We start from the raw sequence: 22357 nt of genomic DNA on the forward strand, positions 1-22357 counted from the left end.
GCATTATATGTTTTGGCCCCCACAATTAAAACTAGAGCTTTGATGAAGGGTTTAAATATCATCTTAAGACATATGTTTGGGAGTTATAGAGTGACAACTGATATTTATATGCATTTTATGCAAGTAATCTTTTACTGTTACAAAAATCTTATTGTTTTAAAAGTTTTAGAATTTCATTTTTTTCTTTGTGGCCATATAGGCAAGGCAAGTTTATTTGTATAGCACATTTCATACACAATGGTAATTCAAAGTGCTTTACATAAAGAAGAACCAAATACATAATAATAAAAATGGAATGCATAAGAAATAAAAATAACAGTAAAAACAGAGACTACCGCTATCTGGATGGAAGAATTAGGAAGTTTCAGGGAGTTTTTTTGTTGTCTGTCATAGCAGATCTAAATGGATCTATCCATCAGAGCGGATCTAAATGGATCTTCCTCCCGCTGGAGGGATAACTGTCAGGTAGCTGTGCGTTTAAACAGTACCCTTACAGACAAATCATCTGGACTAACTCTGTTAGAGCTCCATCCAGGGACAACAAATGCTTACTTCCTAATTCTCCCAACTCTTTCAACCAGACAGCAAGATTTAAAATGCATTAAAAGTGCATAAAATGCATAAAATATGCATAAAATTCATTAAAAAAAAAAAAAAAAAAAAAAAAAACACAATATAAACAACAAAATCTGCACCAAACTGCATATTTTTCTCACTTTGGGCCTTTGAATAAAATTGAGGTGTTTTTTTCCTCCTTGAGTGTAAGTTCTATATTCTCACTGCATCATACTCTATTTTTTTATATATATATATATATATATATATATTGCCTATTATTTCATAAATCAGGCTTTACAGTGTTAACGTCTGTTATGCACAGAAGTTTAATACTTAGAGATGAGAGTTTATTCAAATACTAATGGTGATGCTTGCTTTGGCAAGCAACACTAATAAAAGTGGCAAAAAGTCAAAAAAATAAAATTAACACTATTGCTGTCGTAGTTTAATTTACTGTGATTTGAGCCAGAGGTCAACAGAAGTCGTTGAGAGATAATTGGATGCATCTCCAGTCTCTGGCTTCAGTGTGTTTGGGTTTTAAATTGCTAGATAATGCTTAGCAGCTATCCGGCCCGCGTACGGATACACATCAATTGTATTTCTGTGTAAAATGGGATTTATGGAGCGAAGTCGATTCGTCTAATGAGAAAGTGCTGCCAGAGAGGTGGATCCAGCCCAGGTCGTCTGACCTCTGTGCCAGCTAATTTCGAACAAACTTAGACTGATGAATACAAATGATTTTGCCTTCCCATCCTCTAAATTGTTGTTGTGTAGACACTGTATTGATAGAGAAGAAATACTGCTATATCTTGGATAAAAGCCAGAAGAGTTTGGCTCAAAATTTAGTATTTGTTTCTACTCTGCGCACATTCTGACCTTGTTCGAACATTGAAATGAAAATGAAATAAAATAAAGGGCTATTTCTGTAACAGAGAGTGGTGCGTCCTTGGCAAGGCAACAGACATGTTGAAAGAACCCATTGCAGGCAAAAGTAAGGCAACTGAAAACTAACCCGCAAACAAAGTAATTAAGGCCAGACAATGTCAGAAGGGGTGGACAATGAATTAATCTGCTAATAAAGAGAAGAAAGAACAAAGTTAAAGTCTTTAATGAAAACCAATCAGTCTCCTTCAGGCCTCTTTTAAATCACAGAATTTAATGGTGTCCATTTATTGTGTCTTCACAGGGGAAAATATATTACTCATTTATCACTAAACCTCATTAGCCAATTAGCTTCCTCCAAGAGCCAATACAGAGTTTATGGTGACCAAGAGTAAAGCACAGCACAAACACGTTTAGTTAATGAATCAAAATAGGACAGAAACCATGTGCGGCAACAAACATAAAAAAAGGCTAGCAAACAGCATACACTCGACTTCACATGTTCCAGTATATAATGTGCGATTGCATAACGACATTAAACTTGAATGAAGTGGTGCATCCAGTCTCATGCTATGCACCATTTTCACTGAAATCTCAAAAAAAAAAGAAGAAGAAGAAAAAACAAAGATAGCAGTGTACAGTGTTGCTTTTTATTGTGCCTAACTTGGTCTCGCGCAGCTCTCAAACTTAAAGTGCATGCAGTGTTTTCAAGGCCAAATGGAGAAGGTTTACAATCAAGACTAATACTAATCTTGTACAAAATAATATCTGCAAGGCAAAAGAGACACTTTTTGAACTCGAAGGTTGTTTAAAACAAGTAGAAGTACCCTGTAAGGCATGCAAAAGGAATTATACTTTATTAAAGATTTATGGCTTTTTGTCACTGTTGACTGAGATTAGCACTGGGGTACGGTACTTTCCTTTCTCACGTCCACACAATTCATTCATAGAACAAAATAATACTACTACTACAACTAATAATAATAAGAAGAAATAAAAAAAAAAAAATTTATTCTTATACATATTTATATATATATTACAATACAATTCATAATAATAATAATCATAATAATAATAATAATAATAAACTGGTGGTCAAAAGTTTGGAATAATGAAGATGTTTTTTTTTTTTAAGTCTCTTATGCTCACCAAGGCTGAATTTATTTGAAAACCGTAAAAACAGTAATATTGTGAAATATTATTACATTCTAAAATAAGTTTTTGCTGCTTAACATTTTTGTGGAAACTGTGATATCATTTTTTCAGGATTCTTTGATGAATAGAAAATAATTTTTTTTTTAACATTATAAATGTCACTTGAATCAATTTAATGTGTCCTTGTTGAATAAAAGTACCTTTTAATTAAAAAAAAAATCTTGCTTACCCCAAACTTTTGAATGGTAGTGTATCACGGATGCCACAAAAATATGATATAGCACAACTGTTTTCAACATTGATAATAATAAATATTTCTTGAGCAGCAAATCAGCATATTAGAATGATTTATGAAGGATTATGTGACACTGAAGACTGAAGTACTGATGCTGAAAATTCAGCTTTGCATCACAGGTATAAATTGTATTTATTTATTATAAATTGTAATAATATTTCACATTATTACTGTTTTTACTGTATTATTCATCAAATAAATGCAGCCTCGGCACATGAAACTTTAAAGGTGCAATATGTAAGAATTTTGCAGTAAAATATCCAAAAACCACTAGGCCAGTGTTATATATTTTGTTCACTTGAGTACTTACAATATCTCAAATGTTTGCAACTATTTGTAAATCGTGAGAAAATTGCAATTTTATTCAAGGCTCTAAAATCGATCTAGCTTACTGCAGTGTGCAACAGTGTCTCACAGCAGCCACCGAGCGAACGCACAGAGTAACGTTATAACATTTTCAACACACTCAAATGTATCTAATATGATAAACAGAGCTGTGTTACCTCATACTCATGACCGGAAAAGCGGAAGTGGCGCCGGCGACTGTGGCATAATAAAAGTTCTGCTGCTCGCGGCGTGTTGCGCAATCTCTCCAGCGGCCTCGTTCAGCTCCCACAACACTCGGTCCTGCTCTGCTTCATACTACAGTAACGTTAATAATCGCATCCATGAACATGATTTCTTCCCGAGTCCTATGCCTATTCTTTTCCATCGGGCGTTGAGGTGAAGACCACATGTCCCAAGATTCCGCGCTCAAACTTGGCGTCATCAAGCTACGCTTTTGTTTTGAATAGGCCTCTAGCGACCTCTAGCGAACAGAAAATATGGCCACAATTTGGTCGTCTGAGACAAATTTTGAGAATCCTAAAAGATTCCTATAATCCTAGGCAAAAATCTGTCGTCTTTGATCGCTAGTTTGACATGTTCACCGACAGCCGATTAATGACTGTTGCGATCAATTTTTACCTCCGATGAAATTCTGGCAGTGTCAGAAGATTTGGCGCACAGTCCTGCAGTGTGACTTCTCCTACGACAAACGTCAAATTGTTTTTCAAGTTTTTCAAGATAAGCCGTTATCAAAATTAACACTAGAAATTTCTTTGTTAGCCACTATTTCAGTCCCGCGTGTAATGCAGCTCACTGTTACCGAATGTGTGTGCGTTGATGATGTAAAACTCCGGAAAAGTTTTCAAGCGCGCATCCGTTTTTAACGCGTCGTACAGTCTGACATATAGGACAGCTGAGATCCCACAGTGTGACATGAGGATTATGTTTATACAGTCTGACAGGCAACAATCGTAAAGGACTATAATAAATTACAAGTGTGCACCCGCCTTTAGTCACTATGTTAAGACATGTGTCTTAAGAACTAGTTTGACCAACTAGCAGTTAAATCAAGGAGTAATCAGTCTTACTTTTCTAATTTCAATTACACCAATCTACCATTTTATGTAACTGACTTGAAAAAGTTAGGAGCAGTCTTAAAGAACAAATTTAGATGACTTACTTTTAAGACTAGTCTAAGCAGTCTCTGCAAGCGGCCACAGAATTAAAATAATTTTAAAGATGCAACATCACCCTGAGGTGAGAAGGAAGCCAAATATCCTTGCTCTTCGGTGAAATGCAGCAGCCGCACCATCAAGTCAATAAAACACATCGATCCCAGTTTCATTGAGAGGTTCTTCAATTAGCGCAGATTAGTGCACCACTTTCAACCTACTCAAGTCAAGGTGGAATCCTTGAACTTTATTGAAGAAACTCATTTTGTAAAGTTATCCTCCTCATCTAAAATCTATTCCTAATAAGATTTTTTAAATGTGAAGTGAGTGGTTTAAGGACTATGCACAAGGACTCTGTTTTGTAAAGACAATGGATTCCTTTAGACATTTTGGCAGACTTTTTTCTTTGACTACGAGAGATTTGAGCTTTTTATCAGGTTTCCTGAGCTGTACTGATTATACTACCAAACATACTGAAAGAATCCAAAATCTGCACAGATGGAAGTGGAAATGATGATGTTGTTTTGTTTTTTTTAGTACAACTGTAGTTAATGATAGGGCTGGGTGATAAAAACAATAACAATAATTATTGCAATATAATATTCCTCTATAAAATTATAAAAAATGTTTGCTAAGTGCTTGATATGTTTATGCATTGAATAATGTTGCACATGCATTGGTGCCAGTACCAATTTGCCTAAATGATATGCGCTGCAATTTCTGTTGCCAAACGTGCCAAAAGCAGAACAAAACAGAGCTACTTGTTGGAACAGCGCACCACAGAGAACATTTATCAGCTCGGCTCAAAACACACCGCAGCGTGAGTTTAGAGCAACTTCATTTTCTCGCTGACCGTCTCGATTATGCGACTACTAAACAGTGCTGTGAGATCCAGTGAGAAGTGTTCCAGTTCAGTGCAGAGTTTTCACATACAAACTACAAGTCAAAAGCCTCGTGATTTAAACTAGTTTAAAGCCAGATGAAATAGCACTGACATTCTCAACAACACCAACATGGAAAACAGGAGAAACATTGAGCCACAACGATACAGTTAGAAGGCTTTTCAATTCACAAATCACCAACATTTACCATGATTTACTGTAGTAGCACTAAATGAAACCATGGGATTGTGGCAAAAATGTGGGATATTCATATCTACAGTAATTGTATTATATTATTACTATAGACATTAAATGTATCAAAGGAATATAATTACAGTATTTTTTGTTATTAAGCTATAGCAGCTTTTGTGCATTTGTATGTCTTTAGGTTACTGTTTTTCATAATACATATCATAGAAACAATATAGTTACCTTTTATCATGGTAGTGAGGTGCAATGTATGGTTTTACCTGTGGTTAACATGATCCAAAAAATTAGGTTATTACAATTTTTACAGACGTTACTGTTTTTGTTAATGAATATAAATTTACATCTGCATCCTAACTCAAGCTAAATGTGCATTTCAAAGAGACAAAACATGTAATATTAATTTGTGAATTGTTCACTTGTTTCCCACAATTAACTGTCTGGTTTCTATAACTTTCACTCAGGAGCAAAAATCTCCCTTTAAACTTAAAAGATATAAAGATTTGACATTTATCGTGATATCAACTGATATGAAACATTTTATCGTGATCATTTTTTGGGCCATATCGCCAAGCCCTGGTTTATGAACTCTTTGTATTAGAGACATAATGTGATTAACTCACCTCTACTGGAAACTTCTTTCCATTGATACTGTGCTCAGAACCAGCTGACCCATTGGTGCTGCCCCAGTGAAACTCCACCTTCTCTGCTTTGAAGCGTCCAGGTAGGCCCGCCCCTCTCACAAAGTAATCATTCCTCAGAACAATAGACACTGTGATGAAAAAAAGAAGACAAGATGAGGGAGTTAAATACTAAAATATAAATATTTTCTTCAAATTTAATGAGCCATAGTATGTAAAACTAAGGCTGCCAAGTACATGTACAGCTTTTTAAGCTGTGTAATTCAACAACAAACAATGCATTCAGATATATTATATATATATATATATATATATATATATATACATACACATTTTAATACCCCGCTCTTCTTCAGACTTTAAAAATGCTCTAGGGGAATTTTGTCTTTTTTTATGTTGACAAAGGACCTTTAAAACAAATAATGATGCAGAAGAAACTGAGTGTGCACTCTGCAGGCCAGAGCGGACGCATCAAAATGAGCTCCATGGGCTCTCCTGGCACAGACCGTCACATTATACCGCATTTAGAGTCGACCTCTTGACTCTTTAAAGCCTGGATTGGTAAACAAATTGAAAAATCTTCCAATTCTTCTGCTGGGTAGACTCTGCAGAAACAAGATAACTACTTTATACACTTGCCTTTCCAATGCCAATTAATGAACTTGGTCAAACTTGATGACATTTTAAAACATTCTGGACTTTGAATCCATTCAGATGTAAGTGGAGACTTTTGGAGAAAATTTGATGGAATCAATCAGGAGCACCATCTGCAGGAAATAAACCCTATGCATTATTGAACCTATTTGTTAATAAATCAAAACATTAATTAACAATTTTCACAGTCAGATCATAGAAACATTCAGTTACACTTTAGATTAGGGAACACATATTCACTATTAACTAGTTGCTTTTTAGCATGCATATTACTAGCATACTGGCTGTTTATTAGTATTTATAAACCACATATTAATGCCTTATTCTGCATGAGCATATTCTAGATACCCATACCTAAACATAACCACTACAACAACTACCTTACTTACTATCACTAAGCAGTAATTAGGAGTTTATTGAGGGAAAACTCCTAGTTAATAGTGAATATGTGTTCCCTAATCTAAAGTGTTACCAAACATTCACTTGACAGTAAATTTGGTAACACTTTAGTATGGGGAACACATATTCACTATTAACTATGACTTTTGCCTCAATTCTTAATTTAATAGTTAGTAAGGTAGTTGTTGTAGTGGTTAAGTTTAGGAACGGGGTAGGATTATGGGATGTGGAATATGGTCATGTAGAATAAGGCATTAATTTGTGCTTTATAAATACCTACAATATAATATAAACAGACAATATACAAGCTAATAAGCAGCAAGTGAGAATTGTTCCCCATACTAAAGTGTTACCATAAATTTATTGAATGCTCAACTTAGAATCACCTTACAAAATTGCTAATAATCATCTCTGCCTTTTAAACTTGGGTAGGAGAAAGCAAAAATTACAATTCCAAATTATAATTCCAAAATCATTACACATATTTCATTTTAAACTAGTTTTAAATGGCTACTTTAATTGGGTTTTATTTTATAAAATGCTTAATCACATCATACCATGTTAAACTGGACGAAACATTTTGCAGCTCTGCCACATACTCCATTAGAATGTGAAGCGTAATTAAAAAAAAAATAGGATGAACTGCAAGGAACTACTCAAAGACATCTCGCATCACAAAAGCTCTCGCGTGGAGATCTCCATTTAATTCTTAAGTAAACTAAAGCGTTAGGATGAGAATAAACAAACTGATTCAGCGGGATATGAGAAATGTTTGTGGAGAGACAGGATCTTTTGGTGAATATACACACATCGCTGTACACACACTGGGCTAAAGACTCATGATACTCAGGAGACGCCCGTGATGCTGGAGTTTTAAAGGATCTAATGCTGTGCTCTGTAAACAGTAGAAAAAGCTCCTATGGTAATTATGCCCGATCGAGTTGATGGTTCTGGCGAGCGTTCCCAAAAACCTTCTCAGGAGTAAATATAGCACTCTTGCAGTGTGCCATTCTCAATATCACTACTAATTAAAAGCAGCAGAAAGCATCATTTGAAAAGTATGCACACCAGCCATCATTGTCTAGTTTTAGGTTTATAGGCCAAAGTGGGTGATTCCCCTAATAATAAAAGCAAACATGCAAAATGTAGATTGTTGTAGATAAGGTATGGGAGACTGAATAAGAGTTTTTATGGCCACTAAGAATTATTAGGAAAATGGAGAAAATTCAGAAATTTTAATATTTTTCTATTACATCATTTAAAGTTTTTTTTTTTTTTTTTTTTTGATGATGATGATGATGATGACGGTATACTCCACAGAAAGATTCAGTCATATTATGATATGCATGTACACTACTGTTCAAAAGTTTGGGGTCAGTATGATGTTTTTTTTAAAGAAATGAATATTTTATTCAGCAAGGATGCATGATCAACTAATCAAAAATGACAGCAAAGACTTACATTGCAACAAAAAAAATGAATTTCAAATAAATGCTGTTCTTTTGAACTTTCTATTCATCAAAGAATCCTAAAAAGAGTGTCAAGTGTGTCAGCACAACTGTTTTCAACACTATCAACATATTAGAATGATTTCTGAAGGATCATGTGACACTGAAGACTGGAGTAATGATGCTGAAAATTCAACTTTATATTCAAACATAGTTAATGGAAACAAATTGCAATATTAATTCAGAAAACTTCTGTTTTTACTGTGTTTTTGATCAAATAAGAGACTCAAAAAAAATAAATCTTAGCAACCTCTAACTTTTGAACGGTAGTCTTCAAAGAAAAAGCTGTAATTAATGCTGCTCAGATTTCCACATCCACAACAGATGTACAAGCATCATAACAGAATCCAGGGGGATCTTATAGGATCTTAGTGAGGGCGGTGTTAGACTTTGTGCGCAGCATGTCTGATATTTGCTTGAGCCATGACTTTCAAACTCTCTCAAACCTGATGCAACGGTCTGCATTGATGGAAACCTTTCAACATCTACATGTTTCTTACAGTGCAATTATTTGAAAACATTTTAAACATTTAAGTGGCCTTAAGCTAAGAGTGCAGTGATGGTCAAAGTTCTGAAATGAGTGCAGGCGAGTATTGTTAAAAGAGTTTAATCCTTTGATGAACCTGTTTTGCCTGTGTTCTTCATGGTAGTCCTGTTTGATGATTTGGTTTCAAAGCCATCCAAGGTGAGCTCCTGGCACTCCTGAGAGACCTGGGTATCTTGATCTAAGATGTCCACTGGAGACTGATTCCTTTCCCCGCATTCTGGAAAAGCAGAGGCCCATCTCCGTGGTCCGTAGGTGCCTGTGAAAGGATATGGAACAATGAACAAGAAATTTTACATTTGCATTACATTTATTCATTGGCAGATGCTTAAAAGCGACCTCAAATCACACATCATCAGTATGAACGTTCACCTTGCTAGCCCCATTTATTTAACTTCACATAAATTCATCTAAGCATTCAAAAATGTAATAGTGTAGTTTATGCATAACATGCCTATTGTCTATGAGATTTTAAAATTCAAATCATGATTTTAGGTCAAAATGTATATGAATATATAATGGAAATATTTGAAGTCCATTTTTTAACCACACATTTTTCCTTCACTAGCTCATTTTAAAAGGTCCAGTGGTGTCTCAAATTAACTTTTTAAAGCACAAATATTTCATGTAGTTAGCACAAGGCCTCTCAATCAGTAAAAATAGCATGCATAATCATTTAAAACAAATATAAAAACAAAACTAATTTGCAAAATGCTGTTTAAAATAGTTTTAGACAGTGCACATCATGTCATGCATCAGGACAGAATTTAATTCCTCTGTTGACTAAACATTGACTCATCTCTGTCTACCAGTTGAGGAAAAGTACACATTTGCAATGTAAATCTGTATTAGCAAAACACAAATGCAATGCAAACTTTTTCTCGTAATGTTGTTGAGCTATCATTTGCTGCTCATCTGCCATCTGTGTTGGCCTAAGACAGAGAAATATGAACACACATGTTCTGCAAACATGCAGCGCTAAACTGATGAATGGTTTCATTACCGGTGGTGGCAGACATATCAGAGTCCATGTCAAAGTGGTGTATGTAAATTGCCTCCTAATGGTTAATGCTTTGCGCATCAAATTAAGTCTCCCACACAGTATATGAATAATAATCTGTGACATTTAGAGGGTTGTGGTAAACAGCTATATGTATGGATGGGATTCTTAAGAAAATGGCTTTGTTCTTCAACAAACTGTGCAAACTATCTTAAGGAAGCCCCTCCTAAGGAAAACTGTCATTTTAATCAATTTTTTTTTCAGGTTCCTACAAGGACAAATGTACACGACAATATCTTATTATAATTTCTAAAGACCAGTTATGTGGAGCCTGAAGCTAATCACTCCGAATTTAGTACCGGCTTTCCCAGAGTCAGATTAAACAGACTTTGCTATGGCAACCTGAATACACAAAACAAAAAGGCATGAAATTTAGCTAACCACTATAATTTAATCATCAGCACTGTTCATGCTGAGATTCTTACCAGCCTAGATATTCGAAAGTGGGAGGAGAGGTGAAAAGCCTCACAGGATTGGTCTAAAAGGTGCATGGTTGTCATCACAACGCTATCTCGTGTACACACCGACCTGTGTCGATCCATGATGATAAATCAAATGCATAGTCAAAAAATGGCCTTGCATTTTGAAGCAATTTTAAGTTATAAGCAAAGTATTTTATGTCGTAGGTTCAAAGACAGCAGCACATCAGATTTGCCCTCAGGCTTGAGGGTCTGATCGTGGTGTCAAGTATAATGTTGTCTCTAATCTTCTGCACTAAAAGTCTGTCGACTCCCAACTGAGCACAGTCACGCTTATTTTCCCTGTCTATATACTCTATGACATCCCTATGATATTCTGAGGGCGCTTTCACACTTGGGTTTTGCTGTGGACACGAGTCAGTTTGACAGAGTTTGGTTTGTTTGACTGGTGTGGGTCGTTGGTGCATAGTAGAGTACGGAAATCTGCTTTCACACCAACCAAACAAACACTCTCAAACTGACTCGTGTCCACAGCAAAAGTTCTAGTCAGCCACTTTACTGCTTTCATATAACCGAAACAATAAACAAGAAGTTAATATCGAGAAACTTGCATCTTAGACACCAATATTGCTAGTTACCCAACATATTATATTGCTCCGTTAACAAAAAAAAGTTACATTACTTTAATTATTTTAAAGTAGAATCAAAGTAGAATCACCATCTTCAAGCAACAGAAGCACAAAACAGTGGAGTCCTTCCTGAATGAATCAGCATTTTTTAACTAATCGGTTCAGTGAATGATTCAATGACACTCATTGACAGTTGCTGCGTCACAATTCACGTACTTATACTACAACCTAAAAGAATGTTTTTTTTTTTTTGTGAAGAATGTGTTTTTGAGTGTGTAGCAAAAGAGTAGGCATGCTTTGGGACATTCTATCACGTCATTAAATTGAGCCTTTTAACGGACGCTCTGTCGCATAGTTACACGCATCCTGTCACTGTAAACTGGCCTGTCAATCATCTTGTCACAGTTAAAATCCTCCACATTCAACTTAATTTAATTTCCTACAGTTTCGGAGAGAAATGTAGTAGCATGTTAATCTGCCAGTCATGGGTCTTTCATGTGGAGAACTCTCTTTATGTGTTAGCAATTTGCATAATGATGCATTTAAAAGTTAATGACCAAATGTATCCTTACAAAAGTTCACAATGCTGTTGCAGATGAAATATAATGTGGATAACATTGAACAAATATCTTTTCAATCAGGTTAGATACTAATTATTAATCACTCAAACCCCTTTATCTCAACCTGTCTATACTTAACCATTGGACTCGCACACCTGCCATGTTTGTAGTTTTTTTTTAACACTTTTTATTTGTGTTTGTAGTTTTAATCGAATCCTCGTCCAACAAGCAATTGATTGTGGGCAATATTAGCCGTTAAGAGTGTGCACGGATCTGCTCTTTGGATTCTAACCGGAAAAAGTAGACCATCCGGGTATCTTTGGAATACTCATTTCAACTTACTACGATTTGGGACACACTAATTCTAATTTCGAATACTATTTAGGATGGATAGTATGCGAATTGGGATGCAGCAAGTCACTGTGAATCTGTGCTTTTGAACGAATCGATACGATTGACTGAATAATTCAATGATTAAAAAAAAAAAAAAAAGTCACTTGTCACCATCTACTGGTGTACATTTGTAACCTACAAAGAGAGTCACTGAATTATGCCTAAATGTATATAATATAATATAATAAAAAACCCAATATTGCTGGAAGCCAGTTGACCAAGCAATCGAAGACAGAAAACTGAGATGTCCTGACCAATTTCAACCCAACACCTAGGTCTCCGGAACAGGAACACTGAGACCACGAGAGAATGGGAGAGCTCTCTTTTCCATCTGACAGATTAAGGTCAGATCACTTTCCATTGGGACAGAAGAAGTCACGGTTCTCCTCTTTAAAGGAAAGGTTACTCCTCTTACCCAATTAATGAGGGGACAAGTAGGTCATTCCAAAGTTCTTGGCCCACCGCTACAGTGCGGAACTCTCCTCGGAGCTCTGCTAATTGACATCAATTTTCAAGCTACGGAAAAGCAACTGGTTTTTCAAGTTGTGAATATTTTTGCATTCTGACAACATAGCTGTCCAGGTCCAAAATGATGAATTGACGCTACAATCTGATGCTGTTTTTCCCCAATCTCACAGGCCAATTAAACACATTCTGAGGGTTATCCTGGCTTTCATTGTATTTCCTCAGGCTCCTCAGATCACAGTCAGCCACTTGCATTTTCCACCCAGTCTTGGTGCTAATAGGAATCTTAGATTGATGCTGGATTACCCCTTTCCACCTCCCCATTGATTTCTCCTTGGGCCAGACTCCTCTCTTCTGATTTGTTAAGTGCTGGCACGGTGTGCCCGAACCAGCTGTCGGTTTCTGTCCCAGCAGGGGTTGGATATCTACACAAAGACACTTCACCTGGAATACTCATTTTCCCTTCTAGATTCAGCCTGCTTTGACATAAGCCCCCCACAGCAATGCAGGTCACCATCTTCTCTAAAATAGATTTAAAACACCTGCACAAAGCCGAGACGAATTCCCTCCGCTCTCTGATCTCCTAATTAATTAGTCATCTGGGTTCTTTTGTGAAAATACCAAGACGCTGTTCTCATCCTAAGATATCGGCCTACTGTATTTCCTGCACGCCGTCCCCTTCCATCCAGCTGACAGTCCACAAATCTTCATTGAACCATTTAATCTCTCCGTGTCACAGACTAAACAATTGGCTCTGCCGGCATCTTCAATTGTGACAGTGGCACTACATCCACCCTGCCAGGGTGATCGACGGATAGCACTCTTTTAAAAGTCATTCAGCGTCTCCTTCACTTCAACACTTCGTTCGTCCGTAAGGACCATATACATATCTGACGACCGGTCACCACAGACAACGTGGCTCACGAGTTGCAAGATGCAACAGCTTTCATCACATCACACTGAGAGATGTGTTGAGGGAAGGTGATAGCTGACAGTTTTGTAGTGTCTTCCCGTGTCTTGCTCTCGCAAACGCAACAAATTTTCACCAACACAAAGACGAAACCTATCAACTCTTCTTCATAGACTGAGAAAAAATTTCAGAAGAGATAATTAATAGGACTTGCAGGGATAGTTCACCTAAAAATGAAAATTCTGTCATCATTTACTCACCCTCATGCCTCATGTCAAACAGTTGGAAAAATACTTTAAAATATCTACTTTTTAGCTCCACAGAAGAAAGAAAGTCATACAAGTTTGAAACAACATGAGGGTGAGTGCATAATGACAGAATTTTCATTCACCCTCATTTCTTTCAAAAAACAAACCAAGAATTATTTGGTTTGATTTTTGAAAGAAATGAATACTTTTATTCAGCAAGGATGCATTAAATTGATCAAAAGTGACAGTAAAGACATTTGTAACATTACAAAAGATTTCAATTTCAAATATATGTTGTTGTTTTTTTTTTAACTTTCTTGTCAAAGAATCCTAAAAAAAATGTATCACAGTTCCCAGAAAATAAGTAGCACAACTGTTTTCAATATTGACAATAAGAAGAAATGTTTCCTGAGCACCAAATCAGCATATTAGAATGATTTCTGAAGGATCGTAATGATGTTCGTAATGATGCTGAAAATTCAGCTTTGCCATCACAGAAATAAACTGCATTTTAAAATAAACGAAAATAGAAAACAGTTACTTTAACTTTAAATAATATTCCACAATATTACAGTTTTTACAGTGTTTCTGATCAAATAAATGCAGGTTTAGTAAGCATAAGATACTTTGTTTCTTTAAAGTGAGGAACAGACTAAAATATAAGTTAGTAAATGAAATAAAATACCCTCCGCCTCTGTTTGAATATGCATAAGAGTGAGTGACATTTGAGAGCTACAGAAGAGACCCTTATGGTCCTTTTTTACTCACTCTTAGAGTAAATGAATGAATTATGCTCTGATGGCTTCATTACCTTTCACTGATTGTTGAGAATTTCTGCTGGAATGTATTTCAAAGCATTTAAGGGCATCGGTATGGATCATAAGAAGATATTATATGCCTCAAAGCCCTTTTGAATTTTTCATTGACACTCCAACATCAAGGCAATGTGAGACGTTATGCGCTACATATGTGTATTTTCAAACAGATCCCTGAGAGACGCAATTATGCTGCAATACTTTCACTCTTATTGGAGCTCCACCATCTTAAGATTTGCCTGAATTTAAATGTGACTTTGCATCAATATATACAGGTGTGGCTAGCTCATACAATACACCACATGTAGAAAGTCTTTGTTGACATCTTTTACTCTATCAAATGCATGGATTTCCCTTATAACCCAGTTTTATGCAGCAATATATAAAGGTAATAGCAGAACGAATTAACTTGGATAATTACATCTTGTACAACTTATCATCCTTTCCAAATATATTACCGTTTATCAGACATTACACTCCTCGTGGCCTCTCTGTATAGAACAGAAATGTCAATAAACCTGTAACAGCCTCATCTACATAAAACACTGCTGCAGATTCAATGGGTGACTTGAACTACTTGCAATCATGTAGTTGTGTGTTAAATCTGACTGCTTTCTCAACTTTCTTCTTTCTTTCGGCCAAGAAATAACTCATCTTTTATGTCCTGCCAATTCATATAATTCACACTGCATTTTAATTAGTGTTCAGAACAATCTCACCAAACAATTTGAAAGCTCTAATTTATATCTCAGTCTTGGAATAGCAGGCTAATTAACAGAGACACTAATTGGATTAATTCTGCGTGATCTGATTTCCAGAAAGAGACAGGAGGAGCGAGATAATGATAATGAGAACGAAACAGCATTTTTCCCTCTTCCATCTCAAGCCTGGCAATGCAAAGAGATACACAACTATATCATCATCTGATTTATTTTCAATCAAACTTTAATTGTAAACAACTGGGGATTCAAACATGAAGTGGCTATGTGTAACTTATTTTATTGATGACAGAAGCTGGCATAAAGACACATTTATGATTATTATGCTGTTTGTTTTGCCCTCAGGCCTGAATTTATGAATGAATGCAGGGCACGTGGGACTGCATAGTGTAAAAATACTAATAAAGCAATTCAAGGCCCTAGATGCAAATTCAACATTAAAAAACACATTTACAAATCCAAGAAAATTGAAACCCTCTTTGGAATTATCTGGATTTCTTCATTGATATAAAATGACATCTGATTGTTATCTAAGTCTTATTTAAAGGGGTCCTTGATTATGATTTCACTTTTTTAACTTTGGTTAGTGTGTAATGTTGCAGTTTGAGCATAAACAACATCTGCAAAGTTACGACGCTCAAAGTTCAATGCAAAGGGAGATATTTTCCTTTACAGAAATCGTTTTTTAAGGACTACAAAAAATGGCTGGTAGGGACTACAACGAGCTTCTTCCTGGGTTGGTGACATCACAAACCCCAACATTTACATAAACCCTGCCCCTGGAAACACACAACAAAGGGGGTGAGGCCATGTTGGGCTGCTTTAGAGAAGAGGAAGAGTTGTTGTAGTAGAGTGTTGTTACCATGCCGTCATTTTACGCCGGACTGCTTCACAAATGAGGGTCAATTCAACGCTGGATTTGCACAAAAGATTAACATGACGGCACACGCCAGTCGATGAGTTGAATCAACTCAACAGCAACTACATAAATTTATCCACTGACCATTCAGAAACGTCCAGTTGCATTCTAAAAGTTGTAACTTCTTCCTGAGTCTCTCCATCAGTGTCAGACTCCGGTTTGAACAATGTAAGGCTGAACACCGTTACTGACAATCGTCATTTTGGCTGCGTGAGATTCTCCAGCTTTGTTGTTGTTGAGCAACTGAAGCACGAGCTGTTAAAACTCCGCCATCTTCTGGAAAGCGAGTGGGAGCAGCAGCTCATTTGCATTTAAAGGGACACACACAAAAACGGCGTGTTTTTGCTCACACCCACATAGGGGCAAATTTGACAACCTATAATAAATGATCTGTGGGATATTTTGAGCTGAAATTTCACAGACACATTCTGACTTATATTACCAATAACCAAAGACTTATATTACATCTTGTGAAAAGGGACATAATAGGTCTAAATTACATAAGTAGATCAGTAGAAAAATGCTTGATCCTGAAAAATTCACCGCCACGAAGTTGCATGCAGTACATTTGGTAAGGTATTCTGAGCTGTTGTTAGCATGTTATTATGCGGTTGCTAGGGTGGTTTAAAAAAAACAAAAACAAAAAAAAACACTATAATATTCTGGCCTTTGCCTTTGCTAGTGCCTATAAATATGAAATTGCTGATGGAAAAAGTAAGTGCATTTCTGAGATAATGGTCTCATGAAAAGATGGTAATTGGAATTCAGGTGGGTTTGATTTGACCTGCCATATTCTATTAGGGCCTATATATAAAAAATTTTTTAGATGCTCTTTGCTCTAGCAGAATTTTGTTCAATTTCAGGAGACATTTAGCTGCTTTTTTAGGAGTGGGCTCCCTGTAAAGATAGGTGAAATGGCACTCTGTTGCATCCCTGAAAATGGATCTAACATTACAAAAACAAGAAGGTGGAGGTGTTCATAGGAAACTTTTTTCTTACATAAGTTTCAGCCCACGACAAAGTCAAATTGTGCAAGATATTAAGACTTATTTTCAGATAAAATATCATTGGCAAATTGTTAAGCATAAACCTAGCTAAATATAGTAAGATTCCCCTGGTGAAAAAAAAAAACTGTACCAAAATGTACATATATATATCTCATGGACCAAAAGGTGCAGGGTGTTTATATTAAGTACATAAATATGTAAATGTATTTAAAGAATAGGAAAAAAATATTGCAGATGCCTTAATGTCTTCTGCCAAGTAATTTTATCTTTTATGTTCAATTTTTTTTTTTACTGGAAGAGATCCTCAACTTTGCTAATGAATACCCAGATGCACTGGAACAATGTTCCATGTATAAATGAGACAAAAATGGAACTTTCTGGCAAAAAAGCATTACGTAACAGAAGTAGAATAAAGAATCCAAAATCAAAATCAACTGTGAGTAAAACATAGACAGGCAAGATGATGCAAATGCTTCCAAATATGCGGTGCCACATTCAGATCTCTTTTGGAGGGAAAAACCAGGAACGCCAGCCATAAAACTGTTTTATGACTCGTGTATGTATTGAGCACCATCTGTTTGGGCTAGCTGAGTCATTTAGCTCAACAGCTACCACTCTCTGTCACATTCCCTTCAGTCCAACGGGCACATGTTTGTCTCAATCCACTATCTTTGTTACCAGCCGTAATCCCATTAACCTTGCAGATAAATAACCCGACCGTAGTTGCCACGGGAACACTGACTGTGTGGAGATTGCCTTGTCATGTCTGTTTTGTCCCCCCTGAGAAAATGGGACGTGTAGCGCACACTTTGGCAGCCGTCACACTTTTTGGCACAGCTCCGCTCACCAGTCGTGTTCAATCTAACCCTCGGTGGTCCGTGGACCACACACGGTCGACAGGAAACAAACATGCGACGCTGACGCGATTGATAGTGACAGTGGAGCTGGTTGGGGTTTGGACAGGAGGCCTGCGGTTATTGCCACTTTTCCAGGGTCATTGATAGCTTCAAGTGATGCGAAAAACAGGCCAGATCAGATCTAAATCTGGACAAATATACCTACAACTAAGTTAAAAATCGATGAGATGCAAATTATGAGGATTATGATTCGTTCACCAGAACTATAGCATTATTTGTACTATATGAGCTTCACTGCAGGAGTGACTCGCAAAATGAATGAGCAAATGATTGTTACGCTTCAAAAAGAATTAAACATGTTAGTCATGGGAAATAAGGAATTCGGAAAGTGTTTTTGAGAGCAGATTATAGATATGCATATTCAAATGGATGACTAGAACTAGAAGTATCAATATTCATGAAAACATATGCTAAATGTCCCTAATTCAAAGAGCAATGAGAAGCAATAAACAATCTGTCTTAAATGATTAGTTCGCACAAAAATGAGCACCCTCATTTCAAGACTGTACAGTAGTGTCTTTCTTCTGTAAACCACAAAAAGAAAAATGATGGTATTATTCTGAATATTATTAAAAGTATCAATAAAATAGTCTATACGACTCAAAAGCTATAAGACTTTTGAAGTCATATGATTTGATTCATTTGTGAATTGGACTGGTTCAATTCTCAAGTTCAACTCACTGACTCAGTGATTCGTTTGCAGCAAATTCACACAAGCCTACTTGTCACAAATTGCTTCAGGAGTCTTGAAATATAACTCAAAAATGTTGTTTTATGATACTTTAATGGTGAAAGAGATGGAAAAGAGTGACTAATACAATTCTTCAAAACTTCTCTGTTCTTCTTCGTGTTTCAAAGATTGAAAGAAAGCCACGTGTTTGGAGCAATGTAAGCTAGAGTAAAATGAGTAAAGTATTCCATTAATGCAGTGGCGAGATCCTGGCATAGGCAATATAGGCAGCCGCCTTGGGCAAGTAGGTATAACTGCAGACAGGAGATCTCCAAAATGGGGCGTGAACTCCAAAAGTGGGCAGAATCTCCAAAATGGGGCAGGGTCTTTACATTTAAAGACTTTAACCATTGGCTCTGGCTTTAGTCAACTGTCACAGAGCTCGAGGCCAGTGGTGTTCGGACTGGAGTTTGAACCTCCATTCAATTTTATAAGCGGGAATAGTTCTACAATAAAAGCATGTCAACGTATGTATAGTTGTTGCATCTTTATACATTTTTGGGGGGGAGGGGTTGAGGGGCGACATGTCTGATTTCGCCTAGGGCACCAAATAAGCCAGAACCGCCACTGTACTAATGATTCAATTCAAATGTACTGATCAATTTGATGGACTTAAAAATTAAGATAAGTTTAGTTATTCTAAACACAATCATCTTCAAAAGTTAAATTCTGCTGTTAAAAGTTAATAGTGCTGTTTGAAAGCATTATGACAGCAGAAAGTCAATTTTCTTTAATTTTCTCACATTTACCTCAAAATGTCTTCAATAACTCAAGAAAAAAAAAAAAAAAAAAAAAAAAGGAAAATGCACAATAATGCCTCTTTTCTTGCCATAATTGTTTGAAAATTTGATCATATTTTAACTACTCTGAGCTGTTTAGTCACAGAAAATTGTTAAAGCTTTGAATCTGTTTGGAAAGAAAAACACTTTTAGAGTATCACCAGCATTTAAATGAAAGCTGCCAAACTACATTTCAAATTTGAGGCTTATAATTAATTAAATCTTAGGGCAATGAAAAAATGAATGATACTTCAAAACCTGTGGATTATTAAGGAAAATTACTTTTCTAAATAATCAGACTTAGTGGTCAGTGGACAGTAAACACTGAAGAAGGGACCTAAACCAGATCTAGAGACCAGAATATCACACTTATGACTTGGTTTAGTAAGCAACCACGTAGCAACCGTCCAAAACACCCAACTAACTGCATAGAAACATCAGCAATATAGGCCAAACATTATCCTGGACCAGTCACATCATTTGCATGTATGGAAAGGCTTCTGCATTCAAAGCCGGTTCTTTGTGACTGAATCATTTTTTGAACATTATGTAACCTTCATTAGAGTAAAAAATTGTGTAACAGGAAAATGGGCTTTGCCACTGTTGGGCGAGATAAAACTGAACTCATTAATTGATACCTTTCAAACTGAATTACACCCTATCTCACTGTCTCCACCCACTTCCTTTGGAATGTGTACTAGGATTAACCCTATTTTGCAGACGATAATGAGTCTAGAACATATACACACACCCCAAACTACACCTCAAGTCTCCTCAAATGACTCTAATAACTGTTAGATAAAAAAAACATCCTCTCAAAAATAAATGCCTTTAACGACATGAATTGCACTTACAATACCATTCAATTCTATTCATCAAAGAATCCTGAAAAATGTTTCACAGTTTCCACAAAAATATTAAGCAGCAACTGTTTTCAATATTGATAAGAAATGTTTCTTGAGCACCAAATCAGCATATTAGAATGATTTCTGAAGGATCATGTGACACTTAAGACTGGAGTAATGATGCTGAAAATTTAGCTTCGGCTTCAAAGGAATAAATTATATCTTAAAATAATATTTACTGTTTTACAGTTCTTTTTTTTTTATTATATAAATGCAGCCTTGGTGAGCATAAAAGACTTATTCCAAAAACATAAAAACAATCTTACTGACCCCAAACTTTTAAACGGTTGTGTATTTTTCACTCTTGAAAAGAGAGGCGTACTATATTCATACATAATGGGTCTAAAAGCTTCCTTTATATCAAGAATGGCATGTTCTAGAACACTAATCTTTGACCCATTCTTCTAAAGTATCTCGGCTGCGTTCCACTTGCGTGGTGAAACGGGACGAGTAAGGAAATGATAAATCAAAGTCTATTTGCGTCTAATTAGCTGGCGAGTGGCGTTCCAGACAAAACAAAATTCGCCTCCGGTATTATCAGCTTCCATCTTAAGGTACTTTGCTGCGTAAAAAAAGTCCTTTCCTGTTCTGAGTAGTTATATGGAGAGTTCGAGTGAGCTGGATGTTGTTCCACACCCAGCTAAACTTTATATAGGAGACTGAAAATAAGAAACTTTGGGTTTTTGGGCCAAGATGTTTAATGGTTTGGAACATTCTGTTTTATTTTACAATTCCCAAGATCTTTTCATTATTCTATAAATCTTGCAATAAAAAAAAAAAGCCCTGTCACATAAATTTTACACAAAGCATACTTGTTTACACCAGAAAGCATAAAAAAGTATTTAGAGGTAAACAGGAGTAGTGAGTTTTCAGGGCGTCTATAATAAAATTATATTCTTATGTATTCTTCTATTATTCCGGCGAGTATGAATTATTAATAGCCGAGGATATGGCTGTAGCCGCAGGCGCTGTGAGAAGGATTCACACGGAAGAAAAACTACAACAAGAAACTTAACTATGAATTAAAATTAAAAGGTCAATAATTATCTGGTATTTTCTGGTAGATAACTATCTAGCATGTAGCTGCATGTTTTACAGTCCACCCTCCAATGTGTTCATTTCCTCTCCTCCTGTTCAGACGAAGAGATATGATCACTTCCATTGTACGCAGAGGCGATGTTATGGGTGGGGAGGAAAGCTTCACCAAACAAACCCCTCCTCACACAGGGACACGATTACAAAACCCTCGTGCCGCCAGAGAGGGTAACCTTAAATTTCTCTTACCCTGCCAGGCTGCACGTAACTGCCTAAAAATGTTTTTTTTTTTTTTACTTGTGGCTACAAACAATTAGATGATTTTTTTTTCCTGCCAAAAAAAAAAAAAAAAAAAAAAAAAAAAAAAAGTAAATTCATACACAAGTTCCAGAGGAGATCTCAGCAAATGACTCAAACTGTGCTCAGATTTGACAGATATCACTGGAAGAGGTGTCCTAAGAAATTCATTTGTTCCTGTGACAGTTCCAGGCTCTGTAAATAACCAAAAAATGTCAAACGGCTGGCCTGAACTCTTTTTAGCCAATCAGAAATGCTCTATGCCTGTCTATTATTTTGCACAAATAATGTGTAGTAAACTGCATTCTCAATTCAAGTCCATCTCAA

The 22357-nt window shown here is 36.2% G+C and overlaps 1 protein-coding gene across 4 annotated transcripts in view; it reads right to left on the reverse strand.

Annotated features, from left to right (window-relative positions):
• ca16b (carbonic anhydrase XVI b) overlaps positions 1-22357 on the reverse strand; it is a 95681-nt gene that overhangs the window by 37592 nt on the left and 35732 nt on the right. For all 4 annotated transcript variants that reach the window (XM_051897617.1, XM_051897619.1, XM_051897620.1 and 1 more), the window contains exons 3-4: positions 9303-9482; positions 6101-6249 (exon numbers count right to left, since the gene is read on the reverse strand). In XM_051897617.1, the coding sequence (XP_051753577.1) occupies positions 6101-6249; positions 9303-9482 (329 nt within the window). The remainder of the gene's footprint in view (positions 1-6100; positions 6250-9302; positions 9483-22357) is intronic.

This window comes from Ctenopharyngodon idella, chromosome 6, assembly GCF_019924925.1.
Source record: "Ctenopharyngodon idella isolate HZGC_01 chromosome 6, HZGC01, whole genome shotgun sequence".
Classification (NCBI taxonomy): Eukaryota; Metazoa; Chordata; class Actinopteri; order Cypriniformes; family Xenocyprididae; genus Ctenopharyngodon; species Ctenopharyngodon idella.